Source organism: Talpa occidentalis, unplaced genomic scaffold, assembly GCF_014898055.3.
Source record: "Talpa occidentalis isolate TD23 unplaced genomic scaffold, MPIMG_talOcc4v2.1 talOcc4.18, whole genome shotgun sequence".
NCBI lineage: Eukaryota > Metazoa > Chordata > Mammalia > Eulipotyphla > Talpidae > Talpa > Talpa occidentalis.
Genome location: NW_023601851.1, coordinates 2,894,831 through 2,922,352, shown reverse-complemented (window position 1 = coordinate 2,922,352; position 27,522 = coordinate 2,894,831). Strand labels below are relative to the sequence as shown.

At 40.1% G+C, this 27,522-nt stretch overlaps 2 protein-coding genes across 3 annotated transcripts; both read right to left on the bottom strand.

Annotated features, from left to right (window-relative positions):
• Positions 1-4,343: 4,343 nt before the first annotated feature.
• LOC119250672 (uncharacterized) lies at positions 4,344-17,909 on the bottom strand. Its single transcript, XM_037518333.2, has 9 exons — positions 11,936-17,909; positions 10,962-11,130; positions 9,839-10,098; positions 9,532-9,665; positions 9,114-9,414; positions 6,742-6,877; positions 6,157-6,404; positions 5,285-5,418; positions 4,344-4,773 (listed from the first exon to the last, which is right to left on the bottom strand). The coding sequence occupies exons 1-9, from the start codon at positions 17,907-17,909 to the stop codon at positions 4,486-4,488; spliced, it is 7,644 nt and encodes a 2,547-aa protein (XP_037374230.1). The 3' UTR covers positions 4,344-4,485.
• LOC119250763 (serine protease 55-like) lies at positions 12,233-25,927 on the bottom strand. Of its 2 annotated transcripts, XM_054697644.1 has the most exons (5): positions 25,815-25,927; positions 25,358-25,520; positions 24,359-24,606; positions 23,867-24,003; positions 12,233-20,302 (listed from the first exon to the last, which is right to left on the bottom strand). In XM_054697644.1, the coding sequence occupies exons 1-5, from the start codon at positions 25,870-25,872 to the stop codon at positions 18,104-18,106; spliced, it is 2,805 nt and encodes a 934-aa protein (XP_054553619.1). In that variant the 5' UTR covers positions 25,873-25,927; the 3' UTR covers positions 12,233-18,103. The 2 variants fall into 2 exon arrangements, with proteins under 2 accessions (XP_054553619.1, XP_037374274.1); XM_037518377.2 differs by lacking the exon at positions 12,233-20,302 and having other exon boundaries at positions 23,785-24,003.
• Between the last annotated feature and the right edge of the window lie 1,595 nt (positions 25,928-27,522).

Sequence of the window (27,522 nt, the reverse complement as noted above, 5' to 3'; positions counted from 1 at the left end):
CCTCGCCGCTACCCGCCTGCGCACCCTGGGGCCCGGCCTCAGCTGCCCGCCCACCCGCCTGCCCGAAGATGGCGGCCTGCTCCTGAGCGCCGTCCCCCGGGGGCCCGTCAGCCACGGGCCTCGCTGGGCAGGCCGGGGCCGGCCTCCAGTGCCGCTGGGCCGCTAGGGGATGCCACCCCGAGCGCCACCCCCACCCCTGCAGCGAACAGCAACCCTTGTTGGCCTGCCAGCATTGTGCAGGACCCCAGCCACGGCCCTGCCACGAGCTTTCCCTCCCACCTTTCCATCCTCTGCTCAGGCATTTACTCCTTGTCACATCTGTCCTCAAAGCACTGAGGTGGGGGCAGAGGGTCCTTTCTGTGAACTTGAGAAAGCCCCTGGGACCCAGCCAGGGGCACTCCATGTTTTCAGCTGGCTGGCCGGGTCACTCAAGGGGCACAGTTTGCCTTTGTCCCTCACCAGAGATCCCAGGGGCGGGCACACCCAGGAGCTGCCAGGCTTCCAATCCAGCCCGAAGACCAAGACAGGCTGGCACGTCATATCTGCCTTCCCTGTGTCCTGGGGGAGGTGGGGTGCGAGGCAGGGTGGGCACTGAGCGTCTTTCTGTGGGGACAGCAGCCCCAGCGGCTCAAGCCATCTCTCCAAGGCCAAGGCCGCTGCCACCCCAGAATGTTGCATGATGGGTTTAGCCCTTCACCGATCCCTTTGTAAGAGAGGAGCACTGAATTTAAGCAGGTCAAGTGCTTTTTTTTTTTTTTCCTTCACTTATAATAGCAGACAACTCTAATCTGGTTTACACTTTTCATGACATCATAAAATGTGGCCTAAGGGAAGATGAAAATTAGAGAGCTTTTATAGAAAGAGACAGGAAATGAGAAGTAGAGCCTTCCTGTTGGCACAGAGGGTTGAGCACAACACTATGAAGCTGTCTGTGACCTCTACAGCCGGAGGTAGACCCCGAGCCTGCCAGGTGGCTCTCACTGTGATGCAGCCAGCCTCTCTTATCTCGCCCACAGCTCCCCTCAGCAGTGTATTTCAGTCAGTCTGCCTGTTGTGTTTCCCACTCTGTCTCTGGTGGATCCTCTCACCCCTCCTGCACACCAGAGGAAGGAAAGGAAAGGAGGCAGTGGGATCTACAAGGTAACGTGGCAATGAGGGCATAGGTGGAATAATTAGGTGAGGGTGTCACAAGTTAAGTTTAGGTCAGCACTGCCCTTTCAGACCTTCTCAACCTGATGTCATTGCTGGTGGGCTGAGTTCTTGTGTTCTACTGATGGAGGAATAATCACCGACACACCTGCTAAATATTAACAAGCTCAGGTTGGTTGCCAGAGAGACTCCTGACAGCAGGAGGGGTGCTAGGGAGGATCAGGTGCTAGGGAGGAGCAGGTTACTGAGGGCATAAGTGCCCTTTCTACAGGGCTCCCAGGGACTCTCCACTGTTCTTCAGAGCTCGGCAGAATCTGGGGTGCTTTTCCACTGCCTAACTATACCTCCTCACTTCCCTAGTCACCAAAAGGTGTGAAGCAACCGCAAGCTCACGCCTGCCAGCCTTGCGGATATCAGCTTTTGCCTTCTGGCCCCACAGTGCCCTCTATGTGTGTTATTTTTCCTGACTTCTTTTGTTATTGTTGGTTTCCCAATCCCAATGCCCTGGTGGTCAATATATTTAGTGTACTTCAGTTATTTTGTTTTGAGTGTTGAGGTGGTAATGGAACATTGAAGTGAGGTTAAGTTCTAAGTTACTTGGTTACTTCTTGTTGGAGAATTTTGTGTCCGTATTATTTAATTTGGAGTAAATAGAAACTGCCCTTAATCTCTCTTGTGATTAATTCATTTTGATTCAGGTGATATTGGTTTACAAATGATGCCACTTAATCAAGAGGACAATGCAGTTTGAGATGATGGCCCCAGCTCTACTCCAAAATTGTTCTTACCTTTCCCACTTTCCCTCCAGATCTTGTACTGAGCTCCACTGATCAAGCATTGAGAGGTGCTGTTGGTCACTGTAAGGTAAATGGTTTTTCAGGCTTTTCTGCCTTCCGTTCATCAAGATTTCCCTGCCTGAGGTGACACCCTCAGTTGTTACATTGTTGCAAACTACCTTGTTTACTTCTGTTGTCCATGGGAGGAACATTGAGAGGCAGTCACCAAGACAAGCAGATGCGGGAGAAGCAGCAGGACTAGGCATGAGAGAGAAGGCAAGATAGAAGCCAGAGAACCCCAGAGTGCAGACTTGCCTGGGGCCTGGAGGCCCATTGGCCACCCCTGCCTGCAGTGTACCTGGTTGCTGCAATGCATGTAAAGCTCAATAAAAGCCTGAGAGAGCCCCCGAGGGCTCCAAGTCCCGTCTGACAGCAGAAGACCTGCTCTGTGGTCATTGTGCCACTACAATTGGTGTAGTAGACAGGATGTTCTGAAATGCAGACCGGTATGAAGCCCTCCCAAGACGTCAGAACGGACTGAAGAGTAGCAGACTCTGTCTGCTTGTGACAACGCTGGATATGCTATGCCAGCACAGGTGATGACCAAGGTACAGGAGCTGCTGAAAGAGCTGAAGTTGCTGCAGGAGCACAGGAGGTGGTCACGGTCTGGGAGCTGCGGGACAAGATCTCAAGAGGAGGAGAGATGGCCCGCAAGGACCAGCCCAAAATCCGGTAGCAGCAGAACTGCTGGAGATGAAAGGACCACAATTCAGAGCTCACCCAGTGCTGATGCAATGAAAGACTGATGGATTTGGACTTACAATTCCGCCACAAGGTGGAGGAACTTTGGCAGGGTAATGTTCTATTTGGGGATCCTGGGGGAGGATGGTATTGTTTGTATACCCCAGGAGATGGGAATCTAGGGGTGGCCAGTGGGCCTTGCAGGCCAAAAGCAGCCTTTGTACTGCCCAGCAGCTAGGCAGAGGAAAAGCCAACTTAGAAAGGCAAGAGCTAGTGCCAAGATTGGGAAGCCCTGAGCGGCTGTTAGGCAGACTAAGTAAAGAAGGCCAGTGAGTCTCTTAAAATCACCTGTGGGATGCCCTGCTCCTTTCTGAGTGAGGGTGAGGCTCTGAGGAACCTGTCCTTGGGGGACGGGTCAGGAATGTGGCTGAATAGTAGCCTGGGTGCCCAAACTAACTTTGGGTAGACGGCCACTGATGCAGGGCCCACAAGTCCAGGAGGGCTTTGCTGGGTTCTCTCTCTGCATCGGTGCCTGGGAGGGTCAGTCTCTCCCTCAGCCTCACCTCTGGTTCTCTGTCCCCACCTCTGCAGAGGGGCTGGGCCTCACTCCCTCTGGCTGTCAGGCTTCCCTTCCTTGGTGGCCTTGACTGGTCTGCTCTGTGTGAGCTCTGGAAAGGCAGGTGTCTGCACCCCGCTGTTTTCCCAGCAGAGGTTGGTGCCTCCTCCTCTGTGCTTGGCATGGAAGCAGGCGACCCCATGGACTGCTGACTGTGCTTTTGCAAGGGTGCGAAGTGAGAGAGGTTCAAGGTGCTGCAATGAGCTTGCCATCCCATGTAGTTCCACCCTCACGCTGAGGCAGGGATAGCAGATCCCTTCTATGGAACTTGAGAATGCACTGGGGACCCAGCCAGGGGAGGCTTCATGTTTTTTTTTCACCTTCTAAGGGGTTCTGGACACAAAGATCTGGGCCATCAGGGCACGTGATGAATGTATCTGTGATGGCAGTGTTCCTGTTGTTAGCAGTGGGAGGTGTCTGTGCATGGGTTTTGCTGGGTTTAGTACTTGCCAATATGATCCTTTGGACAGAGTCAGGAAAGTCATAGGGTAGATATGTTCACAGTTGTACTTAAATTAAGGGACACACTTATACAATAAGAAAGTGAGAGGAAGATGGGCTAATACAATCCAGGATATGTGTACATAATTGCTACAAAGTAAGTGGTAATATCTTGGCATTATCCACATTATTGTTATATGGGTCTTTCTGACTGAACACCTAAATCCTCTATCCCACATGAAAAAATCTTGAAAGACTGATACCTCCCACCTGTGTGTTAATGCTGTACTTCAGTAAAAATATCATGTTGGTACTACAGGTATCTCGGTGAGCAGATATTTTTATATCTATGTTAATTTTTTTTGTGTTTTTCAGTGATATTGTTTCTTTTTTTTTGTATTTTTACATATTCAATCAGCAAAGTTCTTTAGTGTCAGAGGAGAAATTTCAGATTCTTAGATTGTTTAGAATATTGTGTAGTAGCCACTAGGATGATTGCAAAATTGTAAATTTTGTATATTTAGAATGTTGAATTTCTACACGATTATTTTCCTCTACTTACAATGGATTTCACTTATGTCAAACAAAAGCTCAAGTCATCTTTATGTAAAAATGTGCATATTTTAATCTTTCAACATTTAATTAATTGAAGACATGTGTTTTTGAAGGAGTAAACATAACCTTCTTATGGTGGAACATCTATGCATTACCTAGGAATGTTATAAAGTCTTAAATCTTATTTTATCCCCCAGTGTGAACTGATTATTTTGCTATAACCACTAGGTCACAAAAGACTGCTATAACTATTATTGATAACAATAGCAAACTTGTTGACTGTGTAAGACAACCGGATGACTTGGGCTTTTCTAGCCAAGGTATGACAGCCTGGTTTAGGGGATGACCGGCTTTTGCAGAAGTGGATAATATCCAGGAGAAATGTGGGCTCACTATTGTAGCTAGGGCCTTTAGACTGGTGAGGCCTATCTGTCTCCAGCTGCCATTGCCAGATGTTGGTCTGCACATAACAGCACTGCCTGGAATCACTGGTTCCTGTAAAATCAAATTTAAAATGTAAAGTCAAGTCACTGTCTAAAATTATTATTTTGTGATTTTGCTTACAAATGGATAGTGATAGAAAATTCAGAACAGAGGTAGGTATCAGATAGATCTATATAAATAACAATGCTATTATCAATAAGTCCTTCTCACAAATGATATTCCAAATAAAATCAAAAAGTCTTAAAACATTTATAAATGAAAAATAATGAATGCATCACATATGGTGACCTTGGAGAACCAAGGATAGTATAGTTAGAAGAATGAGAATTGCATACAATGTATATATTCTTTGAGCACCAAACCAGCTATTCAGTGACAAAAGAAAAATAAGCATTATTTTATAAACCAGAGGTTAGTAATAATTTTCTTATAGTCAAATAATTATATAGTTAGCTGAACAAGAATTCACTTTCTAATTTTATCACTGATGGTTTGTGTTTATGGATATGGAAAAAATAATTTCTATCAGTTAAAATTAGAAAGAAAAAATGTTTCTGCTCACCACATTAGTACTAGAGCTTTTTGCTTGAGTAACAAAACAGATGATGGAACTGCCTATGTCAGGGTAGAGGTGAGCACAACTTGAAGCTCCCATCACCTGCATCTGTAACACTTCTGGATTCTCATCTGTCTCTCCTAGAAAAATAAATGGAAAATAGAAAGTTTGGGTGCATATCTTCTTTCGAAACACCAACTGTTAGGACCATGACCTCTATGATCACTTTTACTTTACCTCTGACACTTTTTTTAAAGATTATTTATTTTTATACAAGAGCTGTGGTACAGGCCACAAGAGCTGAGGAGGAGGAGTAGGGGGGTGAGAGGACTCACCAGAGACAGAGTGGGGAACAGAACAGGCAGAAGGACTGAAATACACTGCTGAGTGGAGCAGCAGGTGCAACAGCAGAGATCTGAGGAGCCATGTGGGAATCTCTCTGGCAGGCCAGGAATCGAACCCACACCGCAGAGGCTCTGGACAGGCTCATATTGCTGCACCCAATATTCTGTACCACCGGGGAGACACTCTCTGACATTTTATGTTAAGAACTTTCTTCTGGGCCTCCCCTGGTGGCACAGTGTTTGAGCGCTGGGCTGTGAAGCTGACCCACAGCCTCGGCAGCTCAGGTTTGATCCCGGCCGGCCGTGGAGAGTCCCACATGGCATGGCAGACTTCTCCTGTTGCCTGCTGCTCCCCTCAGAAATGTATTTTGTCAGTCTACCTGTTCTGTTCCCCCTTCTGGCTCTGGTGAATTTTCTTAACCTCGGGTGCTTCTGACTGTACCCAGTGCTTATATAAATAAATAAATAAATCTTTTTAAAAAATGGACTTACTATCCTATTTGTCCTAAGACCACTAACAAAGTAAGCACTAACCTTGTTTAAGAATCCGTGGCCCAGCAAGCCAGCATTCTGACGTATTCAAGTTCTTCAAATTGCCCAAAGGTGCTAAGATCTGAATAGGAGTCTGGACCTCTTGGAGAAGCAGTAATGCTAAATCATTTCTTGCTGTTCCACTTACTAATCGGAACCTCTCATGCAGTAGAATGGTTGATACCTTAACAACTCTCAGAGGTGTTCCAGGGTGTCTCAGACCTAATATTACAGCAGTGTCTTCAGGATTCCTATATATGTATTAAAGAACAATTAGAATCGATTCACTAAAAATCTGAGCTATGAGACTCTTCAATGAACATTTTTGGTCTCCATGCACAATGTTCATCTGTATCACCTCTAGGGAAACTGAAGCCTATGAATAAAGCCAGTGTGCACAGGCAGTTCAACTGAGAAAAGTACCGGTTAGCCAAATAAGCAGGCACATTCTTACTTAAACTGAAACAAAGATACTATAGAAATGAAAGATGATTGTGACATAACAAGGAGTGAATTTATCCAAAAAAATAATTTAGTAATTTAGAGATGCTGCAGTGTAGCATCTTGAAGCAACAGAACAAAACTCACATGTGTCTGACACAGTGGGCAGCAGTGAGAACCCAAGAACGGCTGACAATAGAACCACTGCAAATTTGATTGCCACAGCTGATAATCATGACCTGCCAAGGCATGGCATATCGCAGAGATATCCGATCTGCCAAAGCTGAGAAAAAACAAAAAAACAAACAAACACAAAATGCAGATTTACCAGAGTTGTCATCTGTAGTCCATTAAAAAAAAAAAAATCACCCCACCTAGCTCTGCTCTGCAGGCATTATTAAAACTGGCTTGTAAACACAAAACCTTCTATATTTTTGTGCTCCTGTTATTCCCCTACAAATGGAAGATTATAATAGAGAGTTGTTATAAGCTTTCTAAGTTAGAATTGATAATACCAGCTCTAGTCAAAGTATTAGGAACTATTAGAAGTTAGTAAAATGGGTGGCAATAAGGGAAAATAAAATAATTTGATTTGAAAATGCTAGCAAGGGCCTTCTCTGTGGCGCAGCGGGTGCAGCCTCTACAGCGCCGGTTTGATCCCTGGCCACTGGCGATGGTCCCACATGGCGTGCAGACTCCTGCCACACCCACTGCTCCCCTCAGCAGTGTACTTCAGTCCTTCTGCCTGTTCTACTCCCTTCTCTGGCTCTGGTGAATTCTCTCGCCCTCCCGCACTTCTGACTGTACTCAGTGCTTGTCCTAACAAACAAACAAACAAATAAATAGATATTTTAAAAAAGTTAACCTTTAAAAAAAAAGAAAAAACAAATGCTAGAAAAATAAAATTTTGGCATTAAGAAGGTACTTCTCTCTTAATTGGAGAGGATGAACTTAATACATTTAAAATATTAGTTAATGAAGCTATCCACAGTCACAGTAACACAAGTTCCATCCCTGGCCCAGTATTCAGTCAGTCTTCCTGTTCTGGTACAGCAGACCTTTCCTTGCTCCCACTGTTCTTCTCAGCAGTGTATTTCAGTCAATATGACTGTTTTGTTCCTTACTCTGTCTCTGGTGAATCCTTGCACCCCAAGCATCTCTGGACCAAACCTCAGCTCTTGTATGCATGAATAAATAAATCTTTAAAAAATAAATAGGGGGCCTCCCCCGTGGTGCAGTGGTTGAGCACTGGGCTGAGAAGCTGCCCATTGCTCTGCAGCACCAGTTTGAACCCTAGCCACTGGAGAGGGTCCCACATGGCACGCAGATCTCTCCTGCCACCCGCTGCTCCCCTCAGCAGTGTATCATTTGTCTGCCTGCACTGTTTCCTGCTCTGGTTCTGGGGAATTCTCTAATATTCCAGTGATTCTGACTGTACCCAGTGCTTGTATAAATAAATAAACTTAAAAGCCTCTGCAGTGCAGTTTTGATCCCAGCAGTCTGTGAGAATCCCACATGGCACAGCAGACCTCTCCTGTCTTGCCCACTGTTTCCCTCAGCAGTTTATTTCAGTCAGTCTGCCTGTTCTGCTCCCCACTCTGTCTCTGGTGAATTCTCCCACCCCCCACATACCTGGTCCATACTCCAGTTTTTGTATGCATAAAGAAATAAATATTAAAAGAAAAGAAAGAGGGACCTCCCTGGTGGCACAAGGGTTTAAGACACATCACTATGAAACTATCCACAGCCACTAGAGCATGAGTTCAATCCCCAGTCAGGGAGGTGACCCACATGACACAGCAGACCTCTCCTGACTCCCCGCTGCTCCTCTCAGCAATATATTTCAGTCAGTCTGCCTGTTCTATTCCCTGCTCTGTCTCTGGTGGGTCCTCTCACCACCCACACCTCTTGCCTATAGCCCAGTTCTTCTATACATCAATAAATAAATATTAAAAAAATAGAAATAAAAAAGAAATAGATTTACAAAGGAAAGGGGAAGAAAAGTAGTGTGGAATAGCTATTGATGATAATGTGACAGGTTAGTCACAGCATCGTGCTACAATTATACATTTTATCTACATTAATCTCTGTACATAAACATACAGAACTACCAATAACAATATTAAATTTAAAATTCTATCATTATATTTATATGGCACAAGTAGTAAAAGAAGTTTGTTATCAAAAGAAAAAGAGTTTAGAGACTCTGTGCTTCTAAGAACTAGATCAATAAACTAACTCTCTGGATCTCAGTGTAATCAGTTAAGGTAATTATACTAATCATGTTATCTACATTGCACAAGGAATTTTTGAAAGTTAGACACAGCAACATGAAAAGCCTTAGTAAGTTATGAGGTAAATGATTCCTATTACTTGGCAAAAATCTCATGCATTTCTCAGGGGAAGACCTTTCTTTCACATTGCCTCCTTTTCTATTTCCATTATTGTCTTCTCTTTCTTTCCTTGTCTTGGCACCCTGCCTGCTCTGCCAACCTCACTACCATTTTCTTGAGCCTTACTCTGAGGCTGTGGCAGAGAGATGAAGTGTGGCCGAATAGAAGCAGGAGTGGAGGTAAAAGCCGAAGCATTTGTAGAGGCAGAAACTGAAAGGGAGATGGAAGCAGAGGTAGTCATGGGCCCTTGTTGGGACCAGGGTGCATGACTGGGCCGTGTAACTCCCTGGAGCCAGAAAAGGAAAGGGCTCACTTGACTGAAGACATAGGGCTTTGTGCAATGTTCATCAAAGTGACTTAAAATTCCCACTTGCACCCATGTGTCCTTTTGTTGTAGATGGCACACTAAAGGTGCTCCCAGGTCACCCTGCAACAAACAAGAAACAATATGTTCATAGATATTTTAAAGGAAGGGAGGAAGTAACTTTGTATATTAAAGGATATTCCTTTTATCCCTGCCTTTCACACCCTGTTGGTTTATCACCTTACAACCAGCTTCCCCCATAGCTTTCTTGGCTTCCACACAGAAAGTAAATTCATTCAGTTTGGGCCAAAATTGGGCACAAGTGCTGACTTGCAGGATGCTTAGGTGTCTTTTTTGCAGAATTCCAGGACTTCCTAGCGGAAAACAGAAAACAAGAGTTTTTTTTTTTTTATTGTTTTTAACTTTAGCCTTGATTACAGGGAGAAAAATTACTGAAGAAAAGGATAACAAATCTCTACAACTCATTATAAAATGGTAGTCCTAAATGTGACATTCTTATCCCATTTCAGTGGTTTTACATACTTACCTCTCATGAGGGACCAACTGGGTAACCAACAATCATATAGTTGGATGTTTTCATCTTGTTCCATGCTTTCCACCAGACATATAGGAAGTACCAAGGGTTGAAAATGTAATGGCTGCTTCAAAAAGAGTAAACCAGGTCCCAGGGGTCCCTTGGGTCCTAAGTAAGGCATAGCACGGTGAATGCCTACAGTTTGAGCTTGAGCAGAATCTTGAAGATCAATAAGCCCCACTTGGACCAGGGCCAGGGCTTCTGAGTTTTTTCTGAAGGAAAAGTTCATCACACATGTTATTATTATATATTTCATGTGAAAAGAAGTACACAAAAATTGCATGAACAAGGTGAACTTCAACTAAGTGTTTAAAGTATTACTTTTATCCTCTTTTCCATTTGTTGCCAACACAAGATATCTTATAAAATCAATACGTGTGGATATCTTCAGGAATAAGAAAGTAAATACTATAAATTCATACCCTTACTAAAAATTCAAACTTAAAACAAATCATTAGATTCCAATGTTTAAACTATGACACTTAGTATATAAATTGTGAAATTTAGAAATTGAAATATTTCATTTAAAAGATGTGAGATTTTAGACAGCTAATCCTTCCTCCACACTAAGTCTTCTTTGCCATATTTATAATAATGACTTTATCTCACTGTTAAAATAAAAACCCAACTGTCTAGCATTTTGATTGGTTTTCTTCTAGACATGAATAAATTGTTAGATACAAGATGTTTAAAATACTGTGATTTAGATATTATTTAAACTGGGATATTTCCAATTTTGGATATAAAATTAAAGAAAAACAGGCTATCTTTTTGTAATTTATAAATCTGTTGATGTGGATCCTAAATTCATATTTAAAGCACTACTTTGCAGACATATAGAATGTAATGAGATACAGGAGAATGTTTTGTCTTGATCTAAGAAAATAAGTGATTACTTATCTTACGTGATTACTTACTTATGTAATCTTATGTGATTATTCAAAATAAGATGTATCAAATTTAATTAACAAAGCTAAGGAAGAATAACTACTTTCTTCTAAAAAAGATAATAATTAACAATCTCAAGGTTTCCACAATTTTATACTATCTCTACTCTGAAATTATTCAGACTTACATGAAATTGGCACATCTAGCTGTGGTTAGGATCCACTGTTCATTCAATATAGAGCCAGCACAGAAGTGGGAGAAAGACAGCTGAATAGAAACCATCCAAGGGAATTCACCCACTTCTGCCTCCCAGCAGTTTGGACAGTGGGGTATAAGGCCAGGGCGTAAACCACACTCTGCAGAAGGAATTTACATGGTGGGGGGGAGTAGTTAATATAAACATTTCCCTTTGCCCGAACATGTTGTTATGTTTTAGGAAAATACCTATGAAACTTCAACTTTGGAATAATACTTGTAAATATGTGTTTATAACTCTACAAAGTTAATATAATATGGGAGATTATTTATACACTCAGAATAACTGAGTTCTCTATTTCATTAATCAATATTAATAAACCACTTCTAATCAATAGAAGTGTTTCTATAGTACTCTCCTCTGAAAGGAACTGTGTTTATAAAGTCTAGCTCAAATGCTTGTTAAAAATAAAATGTTTGCTCAATATGTGTACTTTCCTTCAGATTAATTACCTGATCCAGATAGTATTCTGAATTTTAGAAAGTTAAGGTTTGAATACTTATCTTCTGATTTCTTCATTCATTATTTTTTAAATTATTTTGTACACTGCATGACATTTTCCCAAATGTGTTTCTGAAGTCTTAAGACTTCAGAATTATTTTTAAACATTTATTATATAAGCGCTGGGGTATAAGCCAGAGGCCTGGGAGGGTTAGAGAATTCACCAGAGACAGAGCAGGGAGCAGAGCAGGCAGAAGGAAAATACACTTCTGATGGGAGCAGCAGGCAAGACAGGAGAGGGCTGCTGCGCCATGTGGGAATTTCCCCAGCCGGCTGGGAATCAAACAGACACTAGAGAGGCTGCTGTGGACAGCTTCACAGCGCTGTGCTCAACCTGCTGCACCACTGGGGAAGACTTTGGTCCCAAGGGTAGTGATTGACATAGATGACAAGAATGAACTTACCTGTGGTTTCATGAGAAATAATAGCTGTCTTGAAGAGCCAGAAAGCCTGGAAACTCTCTTTCCAGACCACACCCAGATGACACTCAGCCAAGGAAACATTGAATTCTGAATACTTGAGAGGATCTTGTTCATGGTGATTAGAGTTGGTTTCATATTGAGATCCATGAATCAGAGAAGGTTGTTTTGTTAAAAGTGTGGCAGGGGCAGCAAACAAGGATGAAACAGTATGAGAAAGAATAGTTTCTTCAGAAAATTTTGAGGAATTTAGTTCTTGGACAAAACTAACAGAAGAGGCTAAGGGAAGGAGAGTAGGAGAGAAGAAAGCCATGGAAGAATGAATGGAACAAGATTGGGAAATACCAGATGAAGAGAATGTGCAAGAAAATATTGAACAAGATGGGGAAAATGTATATGAGGACTGGAGAGAAAATGGAGTAAGAAAGGAAAGGGATGGGGAGAGAAGACTAGGTGAAGTAGTTGCCATATAAGAACTTCCTTCTGTTTTGGTGATTTGTAATTTACTGCCATGGTTCAAGTAATCAACTCTTTCAGGAAGCCAAAGACTTGGAAGGGTAAGGAGGAAACTGTTAGTGAATTCACTGGAGTGAAAATATTGGAGTTTAGGTTGGCTTTCTGTTGCAGCTATCTCAGTTGACATAGTCGTAAAATACTCATCTGGCAATGAAACAGTTTCTTTTGGTAAAAAAGGCACAGATTTAGACCAAGACCCAAATAAAGTAATTATACCACCTTCATAGTGGGTGTTATTCCTTATTTGTATCTCAGGTTTGATCCTTACACTGACACTGTCAGATTTAGGAAGAGCAGCAGATGCAATGAAGTCAGTTTCAGAGTGGGTCCAGGGTTGATCTGCTTGAAATTCAGAATGGATCCATGGGTGAATTACGCCCTCTTCGGGCTGAACTGGAGCACTAACTACCTGAGATTTTGAATAGACCCATGGTCCCACTTTATTCATTTGACTGTGCAACCAAGATTTGACTGTATCAGCTTCCAACTTGATCCAGGATTTGATTTCTTGGGATTCAGGATGGATCCATGCTTGATCTGTTAAAGCTCTTTGCTGAGTACATGACAGAATTATACCAACTTCAGTCTGAGTCCAGGGACTGACTGACTGTTGAATCCAGGGCCTAGTTGTAGCACCTTGAGTCTGTAAACATGATATAAGTGTATCAAATTCAGAAAAGACTGAATTCATTTGAGTCTGGAGCCAAGGTCTTAATGCTGCATCAGCTTCAAGTTGAATTGAGGGGTTGATTTCTACAGTTTCATATTGGGCCCATGGTCTGGTTATAGCAGTTTCAAGTGGAATACATGGTTGAACTTTACTACTTTGAATATCTGTCCAGGACGTTATTAAACTAGTTTCAGGCTGAATATGAGGGCTTATTTTACCAACTTCATTTGGAATCACAGAACATGTCATTTGAGTTTCAGTTTGGGACCAGGGACCAATTGCATCATTTTGAATTGGGGCCCAAAATGTGGCTGTATCTACTTCAGTCAAGTTACTGACTACTTGAGATTCAGATTGGGGCCATGGTTTTGTTTCATGAATTTCAAAATAGGCCAAGGGTCTGATCGCCTTGGCGTCAGGTTGGACCCATGAATGATCAAATTGGTATTCTAGTCGGACCAAATTAGTAATTATTTGAGATTCAAGTTGAGTTCTTGGTCTAATTGTATCAGGTTGATTCTGGAACCAAGGAATGGCATTATTAATGACAGTCATAGTCAAGTGTTTCACTGCACTCATGTCAGCCTGAGTCAATTGTGTTACTGTATTAACTTCAGTTTGTGTCTGGAGGCTGACAGCATTAGAATCAACCCTGGTCCAGGATGTGACTATACTATTGCTATAATGAATCCATGGGGTAAGTATACCAGGATCAGTTTGGATCAATGGTCTTACTGCATCAGAGTCAGAAAAAAATGAAGTTCTCATTGTATTTCTTTCAAATTGGCTCCAGGGATGGGATATACCAGTTTTAGTTTGAATCCATGATGTAAGTGGATCCGTTTCATATTGGGTAATTGAATCAACTCTTTCAGCAACAAACTGGGTTAAGGTACTCACTGTTTGATACTCTGATTGAGTCCAGTGTTTCATTCTTTCTGTTTGAGTTTTAAACCAATATCTGCTAACATCAACTTCAGGTTTGGGCAAGAGTATGGCTGCTTGAGTAAAAGGTACTATCCAGGATATAAACATTTCAGATACAGGCAATGTCTGTATATTACTAATTTCAGGATATATCCCTAGAAGAGATGGTTTTTCAATTTGAATCAAAGGTTCAGTAGAATCAACTGGAGGATGCAATGAAATAGTAAATATACTAGCTTCAGGCAGTGTCCATTCTTTCTTAGATTCAGTTTTTAGTAATGTCCAAAATATGATTCCATCAATTACATTATCTGTGCATGAATTTACTCCTGGAAATTCAGAATGAGTCCAACATGTGACTGTAGAGGATACTATCACTGTCAAGGGATATGCTGAAGATAGAGACTGAGTCCATGATGTCACTGTTGAAACAGTCTCAGCCCAAGTGTCTACTCTAGGAGACATAGTGTGAATCCAAGGAGAGAGTGTAGAAGCTAGGGTCTCTGTCCATGTCTTTATTTTTGGAGATACAGCATGATTCCATGGTATAACTATGGATACTACTGTGTCTGTCAAAGAATTAGCTGGAAATTCATCCTGAGTCCATGACAATATAGTAGAAAATAAAGTCTGTGTCCATATCTTTAGTGCAGGAAATTCAGTCTGAATCCATGGTATGACTGTGGAAGATGGGTCCAATGTCCAGTAATTTATTGTTACATATTTTACCTTGTTCCATGGTGCATCTGTGGAAACTAAATTGTATGTTCTGGGATTTACTGCTGGAGATTCATCTTGAGACCATATTGTGACTATGGATGCTACTTTATCTGCTAAAGACTCTGTTTTATTCCATGTTGTAACTGTGGCATCTATAATATCTGACCAGGGGATTTCTGTGTGCAATGTTGTTATAGAGGCTATAGTCTGTGGGCAGGAATTTCCTACTGCAGATTCTTGGATCCATAATGTGACTCTGGAAATGACAGCCTCTGTACAAGGAATTGTTATTGGAGATTCATCCTGATTCAACCATGCCATTGTGGAAACTATATTTCCTGGTTGGGAATTAACTCTTGGTGATTCAAATTGAATCCATGGTGCAAATGTGGAAACTAAAGTCTCTTCCTGGGAATTTACTGTTGGCGATTCAACCTGATTCCATTGTGTGAATGTAGATGTTACAGCCTGTGTCCATGGGTTTAATGTCGGAGATTCATAATGAGTCCATAGTGTAGAAGCTAATGTATCTGTCCAGTAATTTTCTGTTGGGGATTTATTCAGAGTTTGCACTGTGAATGTATCTTCTATATTCTTTGTCCAGGGATTTAATGCTAGAGATTCAGTCTTGGTCCACATTGTGAATATATTAGCTATATCCTGCATCATTGGATTTATCGGAGATTCAGTCTGTGTCCAAAGTGGTTTCCTATGTTGTTCAGATTTTGTCAAGAAACTTGATGGAGATTCTGCCACTATTCCCCGTTTAGCTGTATCATTTTCAGAGACTGTCCATGGATTTACTATTGGATATTCAGCTTGAATCCACAGTGTAACTGTGGTAGCTGTAATCTCTGTCCAAGGATTTATTGCTAGAAATTCAGCCCTCATTGATGATGTAACTGTACCCTCGATCTGTATTGATGGATATATGGCTGGTAATCTGGACTCTGTGAAAGTAATTATTGTTGGTAATTCAGACTGTGTCCACATATTAATTGCAGCAAATTTAGCCTGAGTCAAAATGTTTGTTGGAGGGTCAATGTGTGTCCATTTTGTAACTATATGAACTTGAGACTGTGTCCAGGGATTTACTGTTGGAGATTCAGCTTGAGTCCATAGTGGGTCTGTTCTTGCCCCTGGTGATGTCCAAATTTTTATTTCTGAAAATTCAGATTTGATTCTTGTTATGTTTGTATTAGATAGAGTCTCCATCATGTGCTTTATTATTGGGGAACTCTCCATGGTCCATGGTATGCCTGTTTCAGAAACAGTCCATCCATTCTCTTTTGCAGATTCCACCTGGGTCCATGGTTTGACTGCAGTAGCACTAAGGTTCATTCCAGGAATTATTGCTAGATTAATTGTATGGGTAATCAGTGTGACTGAATTCATTATAGATTGTGTCAAGGGATATACTAAGGGAGATTCATTTTGGGTCCACTGTGTGCCAGTTTCGGTAACAGAATGTGGCCAAGACTTTACTGATATAATTGCTGCCATGTTCCACACTGTAACTGTATCTGTTACAGATATAGGTAAGTGATATGTAGCTAGACTTTCACTCTTGGTCCACAGTGTGACTTTGTCATTATCAGCCTGCATCCCAGGATTCACTGTAGTAGAGTCAACCTGGGTCCATGCTCTCATTGCATCAGCTACAACCATTGGTGAATGATTTAATACTTGTGATTCACCCTGAATAAATGTTGTCACTATGTCATTTTCAAGATGTATCCAGGAATTTACTGCTCCAAATTCAGGCTGAGACCATGGTGCAAATGTGTTAGCTTCAATCTGTGTCCATGGATTTAATACTGCATATTTATTCTCAGACCATGATGTGACTGGATTAGTTTTTGACCAGGCCCAGGAACTTATTGGTGGAGATTCAGGTTGGGTCCATGGTGTGACTATATCAGTTTCAAGCTGTGCCCAGGGATTTAATATAACTCCTTGAGTCCACAATATAAGTGTATGAAATACAGTCTCTGTGAAGAGATTTATTATATCAGAATTTGCATGGGTCCAGAGAATGTCAGTTTCACGTGTTGCCCAAGGAGTTACTGAAGGATATATTGGCTGGTTCGAAGGTGTCACTGCATCAGCTGTAACCTCTGTCCCAGGATTTACTGCTGAAGATTCAACTTCAGTCCACGGTGTGACTATGTCAGTTACAGTATTTGTCAAGGACTCTACTATAGGAAATTCAGCCTGAGCAAAAGATATTACCTTATCAGATGCAGTCTGTGTCCACTGACTTACTGCTTCACGTTCATTCTGTGTCCACTGTACACCACCATCAGATACAGACTTTGTCCAGGGATTTACTGCTGGGGAACCAGTTTGCATCCAGAGTGTATCCACATCAACTACATATTGTGTCCACAGATTTACTACTGAAGATTCAGACTGGGTCCATGGTGGGACCATGTCAACTACTGAATGTGTGAAGGAATTTATTCCTGGAGTTTCTACCTGGGCCCATGATGTGACCGTGTCATTTTCAGGTTGTGTCCAGAAATTTACATTTGGATATCCTTTCTTGACCCAGGTAGAAACACTCTCGGTTTCACATTCTTTCAAAGAACTTACAGCTAAAGATTCTGCTGAGGTCCATGTTGTGACTGTATCAGTTTCAGACATTGTCCTGGAATGGAATGATGGAGTCTCAGCCTGCATATACAGTGTGACTGTATCAGTTAGAATTTGTGTCTGTGAAATGACAACTAGAGAATCTGCTTGGGACCATTGTGTATCTGTACCAGATAAAGTTTCAATCCAGAGAGGTTCTGTTGGGGATGGACCCAGGCTGAGGCTGGTCTGATACAGTTTATCCATTTCAGACTGTAGCCAGTGATTTACTGGTGTTTCAGTCTGTGTCCATGGTAAAATTTGGTCAGAAACAATTTTCGTCCATGGAATTATTTCTGCAGATTCCTCTTGAATCCACTGTGTTACTGTATCAGCTATTGACTGTGTCCAAGGATTTATTGCTACAGACTCAGGCTGGGGCCACGGTATAACTGTATCACTTTCAGACTGACTCCAGGTATTTATTGCTATAGATTCAGGCTGGGTCCATGTTGTGATTGTATTAGGTATAGTTTTTGACCAGGGGTTCATTTCTGAAGGTATATCCTTGACCCCTGGTACAAATGTATCAGCTACAGGTTGCGGCCAGAGATTTAGAACAGGGGATTCAGTCTGAGTCCATAGAGTAACTATATTAGATACAGAAAGTTTCGAGGAATTAAGTTCTGAAAATTGAGACTCTGCCCATGTTGTAATAGTCTCAGTTACTATTTCTAACCAAAGCTTTACTGCTGTTTTTCACCCTGGGTCAACAATGTGGCTGTCTCTGTTTCTGTTTGTGTCCAGGAATTTACCTCTGGAGATTCAGTCTGAGTATATGATATTAATGTACCAGCCTCATTTTGTACCGATGGGATAATTATACTATCATCTGACTGAATTGAGTGTCTTATTGTGACAGCTTCAAGTGGTGTCCATAATCTATCATTATCACCATCATATTCGTCCCAAGTTGGCCTGATTGTGTAAGCTTCATGTTGTGTCCACATTCTTACCTTATCAGATGCAGATTGGCTCCAGGGCCTGACTATTTCTGTTTCAGACTGTATCCAGTGGTAGGCAGTTTGGGTTATTAGCTCTGTCAAAAGTGTGACTGTTTCCATTTGTTTCTGGAACCAAAGTTTGACATTATTAGCCTCAGACTTAGTCCAAGCTCTAGGTACATCTCCTTCAAATTGAGACCAGGTGTTGGCTCTTTGAAGTTCTGTTTCCACCCAAGGTTTAAATGTGTCCATCTGGCTATCATGCCAAAATTTTACTCTCTCTGCTTCTGACCTAGACCAAGAATTTATTTTTTGAGATTCAGGTTGACTCCAGGTTCTAATTGTATCAGTTTGCCTCTGTAACCAAAGTCTGACTGTATCAACATCAGGTTTTGTGAATGGCATGACCAAATTAAGTTTAGATTGTGTCCAGTGTCTAAATATTGAAGCTCCAGGGTTTGTCCATAGTTGTTTGCTGCCAGTATCAGACTGAGCTAATGGCCTAACTATTTCAGTTTCAGATTGAATCCAGGGTCCAACTGTATCAATTTTAGAATGAATGAAAGGCTTAATTGTATTAATTAAGAGCCAGGGTGCATATTCAGTCTGCATCTGGGGTTTGAATATAAAAGGCTTATGTTTACTCAATGGAGTGATGCTTTCCATTTGATTTGAAGATCTGATCATGCTGACCTTATATTGGGCCCAAGAACTAATACTATTGTAGGCAGGTGGAACCCAAGTAAATGGCACGTAAAGTGCTGAGGAAGTCGAAAATTGAGTCGACATAGATTCAGGAAGAATCCAGTATTTGTTTGTCCTCTTTATAGATCCTTGAGCTCCAATTGTATTTAAGATTGGCTGAAACCAGGTTTCCAAGGTATGGGCTGCTGTAGGGTATTGCAATCCTTCTGTGTTTAATGTGGAATGAGTCCAAAACTCAATTTTATTAGCTATTAAAGGTACCCCTGAATGCAGACTGTAGGTTACTGGTTTAAAAATAGAGTTAACTCTCTCAGTTGCATCATATGTTTGGGTTATAACACTCTCTTCACTAGACTGCATATGAATTACTGTTTTATCAGGCATAAAATGTATCCAGGATCCAACATTAGGGGTAATTTCTAGCCAGGGTTTTGCTGGCAGTTGACTGTGGAATGGGAGATTACTAAATCTAGTAATTTGTGACTGGGCAGTTTTAATCTCAGAATGAAGTTGGGATGCATCTATGTCAGTTGAAAACAGTACCCAAGATCCACCAGCATTAAGTAATGGTAAGGTATGAAACCCAATTATACCAACTAGAGGTTTAACCGATTCAGTCACAGTTTGATGTTGATATTTTATCACATCTTTTTGAGGAAAGCCCCATGGTATAGATATATCAGCTGATGAAATTTTTTGGGGGCCAGAAAGAACCAAAGGTTCAAAACTGCCAGTTCCTGAACTACTCCAGGGTTCAGTTATATCCAAAGTATCCCAGAGTCTAGCAACAATGGAGGTCCATGGGAATTTGTTAGATGTGGAGATCTGACTATTTTGAAGATATAACTGTGTGCTGCCAGGAAAAGTCTTTCTATTATTTGAACCAAAAAATACCGGTGGAGGATTTCGGTGCTGTCTAACCAGTGGGAACGTCCCTAATCTTCCTTTCCATGGTTGTATGGATAATCCATGAGATGTTAAAATGGCAGGAATTCTGTTCAGGCTAAGCCTGTCTTGTGTTCCACTTTTTACCCCAGGAAAATAACTGCATGATAGGGATAAAATAGGATCCGATGGCTTCTGGGAAGCCTTCATAAGCCATCTCATCCAAGATCGATATGGTGCTGTCTTGATGACAACAACAGGGTCATTACAGGCCACTGAAGATTCATTGACAAGGCCTACTATTTCCCAGTGGGTGCCAAAGAAACAAAGAACAGGACTACCCTGTTGTACCTGAATGAGGAAACAAAGATAATTGATATGTATATGAAATATATATAATATGCATATGCTAAAGTATATGCAACATGCAAATTGCATATTATATATAATACATATGTGAATTATAAACAAATTGATGTGTATATGTTTATAAATAACAAATTTATGTACCAAATACCATTTATGAATAGATTAAATATATAACCTTACATATTTAAGTTTCATATGACATGGTGAATAGCAATGTTTTATGGTACACACTTCAAGAAACTCCAGATTGCGACTTAAGCACACATAATTATAATTTTGGTTGCTTATAAGAGGAAATCAAATGATAGAGGAAATTTTGGAGAAACTCCATACTCCAAAATATACAATACATAATTCAACGTCTTTACTTGGATACTACCTATCTCCCTAGCTGAGTATTTCCAGACAGACAAAGTACAATTGGTTCAGTCATATATACTGATTATTTAGTAATCTATGTTTCAACAATCATTATTTCCTGTTTTATTGTTTTCATACTCTTGTTTTCATTCCATCATTATTTCTTCTTTTCTCCCTCCTTCCTTTCTTGTATAGGCTTTAGTAGTGTCTAAGTTTACTCTTAACACTTTTTCTTTTATTCAAACTTGCTTGTTTCTAACTCAGAAAAAAAGGTCATTTTTTGAAGATGCATTTATGTATACAAGTACTGGGGTACAGGCCAGAGGTGTGGGGGGGGTTTAGGAGGATTCGCCAAAGACAGAGTGGGAAGCAGAACAGACAGATTGACTGGAATACACTACTGAGGGGAACAGCAGGCAAGGCAGGAAAGGTATGCTGTGCCATGTGGGTTAGCTCCTTGGTTGCAGTGGCTGGTGATAGTTTTATAGTGCTGAGACTTAACCCCTGCATTGCCAGGGAGGCCCTATAAGCTTTTTTTTTAAGATTTATTTATTCCTTCATACAAGAACTGGGGTACAGTTCAGAAATGCAGGGGGTGAGAGGATCCACCAGAGATAGAGTAGGGAATAGAACAGGCAGACTGACTGAAATGCACTGCTAAGGGGAGCAGTGGGTGAGGCAGGAGAGATCTGCCACGCCATGTGGGTTTCTCCCTGACCAGCTGGGGATGAAACTTGTGCTGCAGAGAATGTGGATTACTTCATAGTGTGGTGCTGAACCCCTTGTGCCACCAGGGAGATCCCACTGTAACTTTTCATATTACTAAAACTTAGCACAGAAAACTCAATATTTAATTGATTCAATGAGTCCTCATTTTCTTGTATAACTTGCCAGAAATATTATGAAGTTAATGTAAAGTTCCTTTGAAAGACTGTTGAATAGATTAATAAATCAATCTCATTAATTTTAATATCATCTTCTATACAATTTTCCAGAATAGAAAATGTTTTTCTTCAAAAATGACACATTTTGCCTTAACTTTTTTTGTGACTCATATTGCTTAAATAATGAAGTCTATATATCATAATTTTATAACATGGTCCCAGCTCATTCTGTTTTCATGTCTTCTGTATGTCTTTTAACATTTTCCAAAGAACATTCAACATTCAAATATTATCTGTTCATTTGCTTTATCTCTATAGTGAAAAATATTTTCTTCAAAAATTCTATTAAGCATCTCCTTTATCTAGGCTCTCTTTATCGCTCTCTCTTAATATATATATATATATATATATATATATATATATATATATATATGTATGTGTGTGTGTGTTTCCCCATTTTTTCATTGTAGATCTATGACTCACTTTACAAATTTCTATAATATTGGCAATATTGAATCACAAGAAATTACTACAGTATGTTGTACACTCAATTTTGTGCCTATCAGTTCACAAGATTCCTGATTACTGACTTCATACTAGAACTTCTAAAAGCTAGAACCAGCCCTATTTTCTCTTTGTAACCTATCAAATTAAGGTCTGTGGTTTGTGTTGTTGCTCTGTCTCCTTTAATTTCAAATTTCTTAAATATTTGTTCCAAAACTGCTTTTTCTTTTACTATTCCAATTTTGCAAAGTTCTAATAATATGTTGTTAATGTAATCTCATCATATTCCCTCTTCATCAATTACGTCTTCCATACCAAAATTATATTTTTACATTTGCATTTCTTAACTTTTTTGCTTAAATTTATTTCTAGTTACTTTTTTTTAAACATTTTTTTTTTAAATTGGGCCTTCACTGGTTGCGCAGGCAGTTGAGTGTCATGCTGTGAAGCTGCCTGTAGCATCTGCAGCGCTGGATAGATCCCAGCCAGCCCACAAGTGTCTGACATGGCGCAGCAGACCTCTCTTGATATGCCTGCGGCTCCCCTCAGCAGCACATTTCCTCAGTCTTACTGTTCAGTCCCCCGCTCTGTCTCTCACCCTCCTGTACATCTAGCCAGTTCTTGTGTAAAATAAATAAATTAATTAAAAATAAAGATTGATTTATTTATGCATACAAGAACTGGGGTAAAGCCAGAGGTGTGGGGTGGTGAAAGGATTCACCAGATACTGAGTGGGCAACAGAATCGGCAAATTGACTGAAATACACTGCTGAGGGGAGCAGCGGGTGAAACAGGAGAGTTTTGCTTCTGCCTGTGGGTAGCTCCCTGGCTGGAGATGGAACTCGTGCTGCAGTGGCCACCAATAGCATCATGGGCTGCATCTTAACACCTTGAACCACCAGGGAGGCCCTATTTCTACTTACTTTTACCTTACTGAATTTTATATGTCTTGTAAACTATGCATTACTCCCTAAAATTACAACATGAGAAGTCTTTAGGAAATGAACCATGATATTCTTTAAAAAAATATTTTAGATATGTGTTTCAGGGCCAAATATGCATTAATTTTTTAGCCTCATAATAGATAATTTCATGTTACTGGGATAAATAAATAACTATTTTACTTTGTAAAGTTGACTTTACTTTATTTTAATGATTTATTTATTTTTATACAAGAACCGGGGTACAAGCGAGATGTAGAGGAAAGTGAGAGGATTCACCAGAGAGAGCGGGAAACAGAACAGGCAGACAGACAAAAACACACTGCTGAGGGGAGCAGTGGGTAACGCAGCAAAGGTCTGTCATACCATGTGGGTATCTCGGTGGCTGGTGGGGACCGAACCTGCACTGCAGAGGCTGAGGACAGCTTTACAGTGCTGCGCTGAACCACCTGCACCACCAGGGAGGCCCTGACTTTACTTTTTAATAAGTTTGTATTTGTTTAGTTTATTCTTTTTCTTGTCTATTTACCTGTTTAATTGAATTTTATTTCTATTCTAACAATGTGTGTACATGTATAGGTACAATTATTTCTCATCGAAAATATAGCTGCTTTGTGAGTTCAATAACTGTCTATATGCTTCTTTTTTACATTTTATTTTCATAAGAACAAAACTTGATTGCTGCCATCTTAAAAATTTAAGTGTACACTATAAAGTTGTTAATTGTATAAACTATTTTGTTAAGAAGATCTCTAAAACTTACATATCTTATATATTTGAAACTTTATATTCTCTTTATAGTATTTTACATAATTTTTCCATCTCCCCAAATAACTAGACCCTTATATAATAAATACCCAACAATCTTCCTGTGGCTGAATCCAAATGCATAAGATGTTACTTTTAGTCAGGTGGATATGTTGACGGTGGCAGAATGAGAGGTCCAGTAGCTTAACTGACAACTTCCTGATATTGGTTGCAAATTTATCATGATCTAAACAAATAGAGATGGAAAATATTGTAAGATATGGATTATTAGTCTTATAATCATGTGATAGCCTAACACCCTAAGATCAGTAAACTATAGCATTCAATTATTTAATTATATGGAATTCTTGGGGTGTACACATATGTACAAATTACTATTTTAGATATTCCTTAATTCCCCTTCAGTGGAATAATAAATGCATGATAATTTTAACATGCTGTCACTTTTACCTTGAGACTCGGTTTTTATTCCTTTAGACTAGCATCAATTTAATTATGGGATTTAAAAAAAATCCAAATAATTTTTACAACAATATTTGAACTAAATTTATGATATAGTAGAACATGATTTCATGGCTTACTCTGATATTGATATACTCTGCAGTGTCTGTATTGGCAATTATAACACCTCTTCCGGAAGATATTATAAGTGTGAGAAAGTGGTATTTCTTCACTCCTGACAGGGTATTTCAGAAGGACCAACCCTATGTCTCCTTGGAATGGATTTGTTCCAACTTGCGGGTCAAAATTGGGGTGTAGACATATCTTATAGCCAAGTAAAATATTTTCCTGGTTAACAACTCCTGTGGTGTCAGATTGCAAATGTTTTCTAAGGGAATAAAAATGGATAACATAATAAAATTAGCATGAGAAAATCATTTTATTAAACTTCTACTTAAGTTGAGATATTTGCCAAGGTAATACCTTTATTTACTTAACAATTTAAGATTTCTAATTTATATAATTTTATTATTATTTTTTCAGTACATATCATTCCCTATTTTTATTTATAATTCCTATTTGTGTGACAAGTCATAGAGGGAAACACAGAAGTTTGACTTACTTGTGAAACAAATTAGTAAATTTATATCATTTTATCATTTTAAATTGATGCTCTCTAGGGCCTCCCTCCAGCCTAAGATTAAGTCTGAATACTATCACATCTATGGCCTGACTTTGATCCTGACCAGGGAAATACCCCAGATATGGTGCAACAGACATCTCCTGTTTTGCTCTTTGCTCCCATTTCCAGTGTATTTCAGTAACTCTGCCCCTTTTGCACTACATTGTTTCTTTAGTGAACCCTCTCACCACCACTTCCTTTGGACTACACCCTAATTCACACACACACACACACACACACACACAAATTGAAAGTTCCTATATTATATATTGAATACTACATTTTTGAACTTCAAATTTAATTTTTCATATTATTATCAATAACATCAATAAGTAATATTTCCAAAGAAGACTGTGTCACTGGCACATCAAATTTCAATTCAAATAATCAATCGTGGTGAACAAATACAATAACCATACATAACTGATCAATTTCTCACAGCTTTAACTTTACTTACAGTTTAGTTAGACAGTTGGCTGTAGAAAGGATCCACCACCGACTCAGAATAATACCCTGACAGGTTTCAGACATGGACACTAGCCATGGGAAGTCATTGGGCACAAACAGTGGGTCAATCATTGGTTTCAATGAGTTTAACCACTGCTTTTGTGAATTAGGTGCTAAAAGAATCAGAGAAGAAAGAAAAGAAGTAAACATAACATGAAAATCTTGAAGTATTGAGTTATTTTTGCATAATTCATTATTTTAAGATAGGAAAGTATGGAGAAGAATGGATAAAGGAAACTTGTCAGAAATGTATGGTTAATTGAAGAAAAACATGAATAGAAATAGAAAGTGAGATGAGGATGAAGGAATAAAAAAAGAAAAAAATTAAAAGATTAAGGAGGAACAAAACACCTCCCTTAACATGAAGACAAACAAAGGAGAAGGAATTCCACATATCAATAGCATACCACCACAGCAGTAAAGGATCAGTGCCCAAAATTGGTAGAAGAAAAGTAGAGCTCTCATGTTGGCTCAAGTAGATGCCAATGCAAAATAGGTTTCTTTCAGAGTAGTTACCAAGGTTGAGATTAAAATTCTAGAGTATGGAATGTATTACATCACAAACACTTATGAGATAACTACCTTCTTTTTGTATGATCAACGAACTAGAGATATATATGTAAGAAACTTGGCCAACGTTAAAAACTGAACTTGTTTACTATCCTTCTTGGGGATGGATATTTTCCCCTAGAATAATAAACAGCATGATCTTGTATATATTACATGGTGATATTCAAATACAAAACATTTTCATAAATAATTCACTGTACACAAAATAATAAATCACATACATCTGAGTCAGTATAAACTTAAATCATATATAGTGCTGTATAATAACAAATAATATATTTTTTAAAAATAAAAATATATGAAAGGAGAATATTATTAATCAAATAGTTAATCAAAATTATTAATCAAGTAGCAATTATTATATATAAACAATTACATTCACTTTTATCATAAACTAAAATATGTAAAATAGTATAATAACATTTTTTCCTAAGATTTATTTATTTATGCATACCATAACTGGTGTACAGGCCACCAGAGACAGAGTGGGGAATAAAACAGGCAGAATGATTGAAATACACTGCTAAGGGGAGAATCAGGGGAGTCAGGAGAGTTCTGTTGCACCATGTGCATAGCTCCCTGGCCAGCTGGGGATCAAACTCATGCTGCAGAGGCTGCAGAAACTTCATAGTGCTGTGTTTAACCTTGATATCATACTAACATTTTTTAATACATTCGGGAGGAATATTTTTAAGCTTATTAGAAAATTTTAAGAACAGGGCCAAAGAAATTCTCAAGAGTAGTTTAAATAGTTCAACCAGGGGCCTCCCTGGTGGTGCAAGGCGTTAAGCATATCAATGTGAATCTATCCACAGCCACTGCAGCATGAGTTTGAGCAACCCACATGGCACAGCAGAGAGTTCCTGTCTTACCTGCTGCTCCCCTTAGCTGTGTATTTCAGTTTGCCTGCCTGTTCTGTTCCCTATTCTGTCTCTAGGGAAACCTCTTACCCCTTGCACCTCTGGCCTGTATCCCAGTTCTTGTATGCATAAATAAATAAATATTTAAAAAATTAGTTCAACCAAGTGGCAGAATTAAAATGTAGAGTCTGCGTCCTCCCCTGGTGGCACAGTGGTTGAGCGCTTGGCTGCGAAGCTGCCTGCAACCTCTGCAGCACAGGTTCGATACCTGGCTACCCCCACTCGCGAGTGTCCCACATAGTGCAACAGACCTCTCCTGCTCTGCCCGCTGCTCCCCTCAACAGTGTATTTCATCAGTCTGCTGTTCTGTTACCTGCTCTGGCTCTGGATCCTTTGAATTTTCTCACCCTCCTCTGGCTATGGTGAATTCTCTCACCCTCCAGTGCTTCTGACTATACCCAGTGCTTGTATAAATCAATCAATCAATAAATCAATCTTTAAAAAAATAAAATGTAGAATCTGAAAGAAAGAAAAGGACAGACTAGATAAACCACCAGAAGGGCCCCGGACCATCTGCTGCCAACACTGGCCCAGGGGGAGGTCCTGTTTGTTTTTTGAATAGGATGAGGGCCAAGGGGTCAGGTGAGGTCTAGAGGCCACACAGGTCCAAACCCATGTGCAAAGA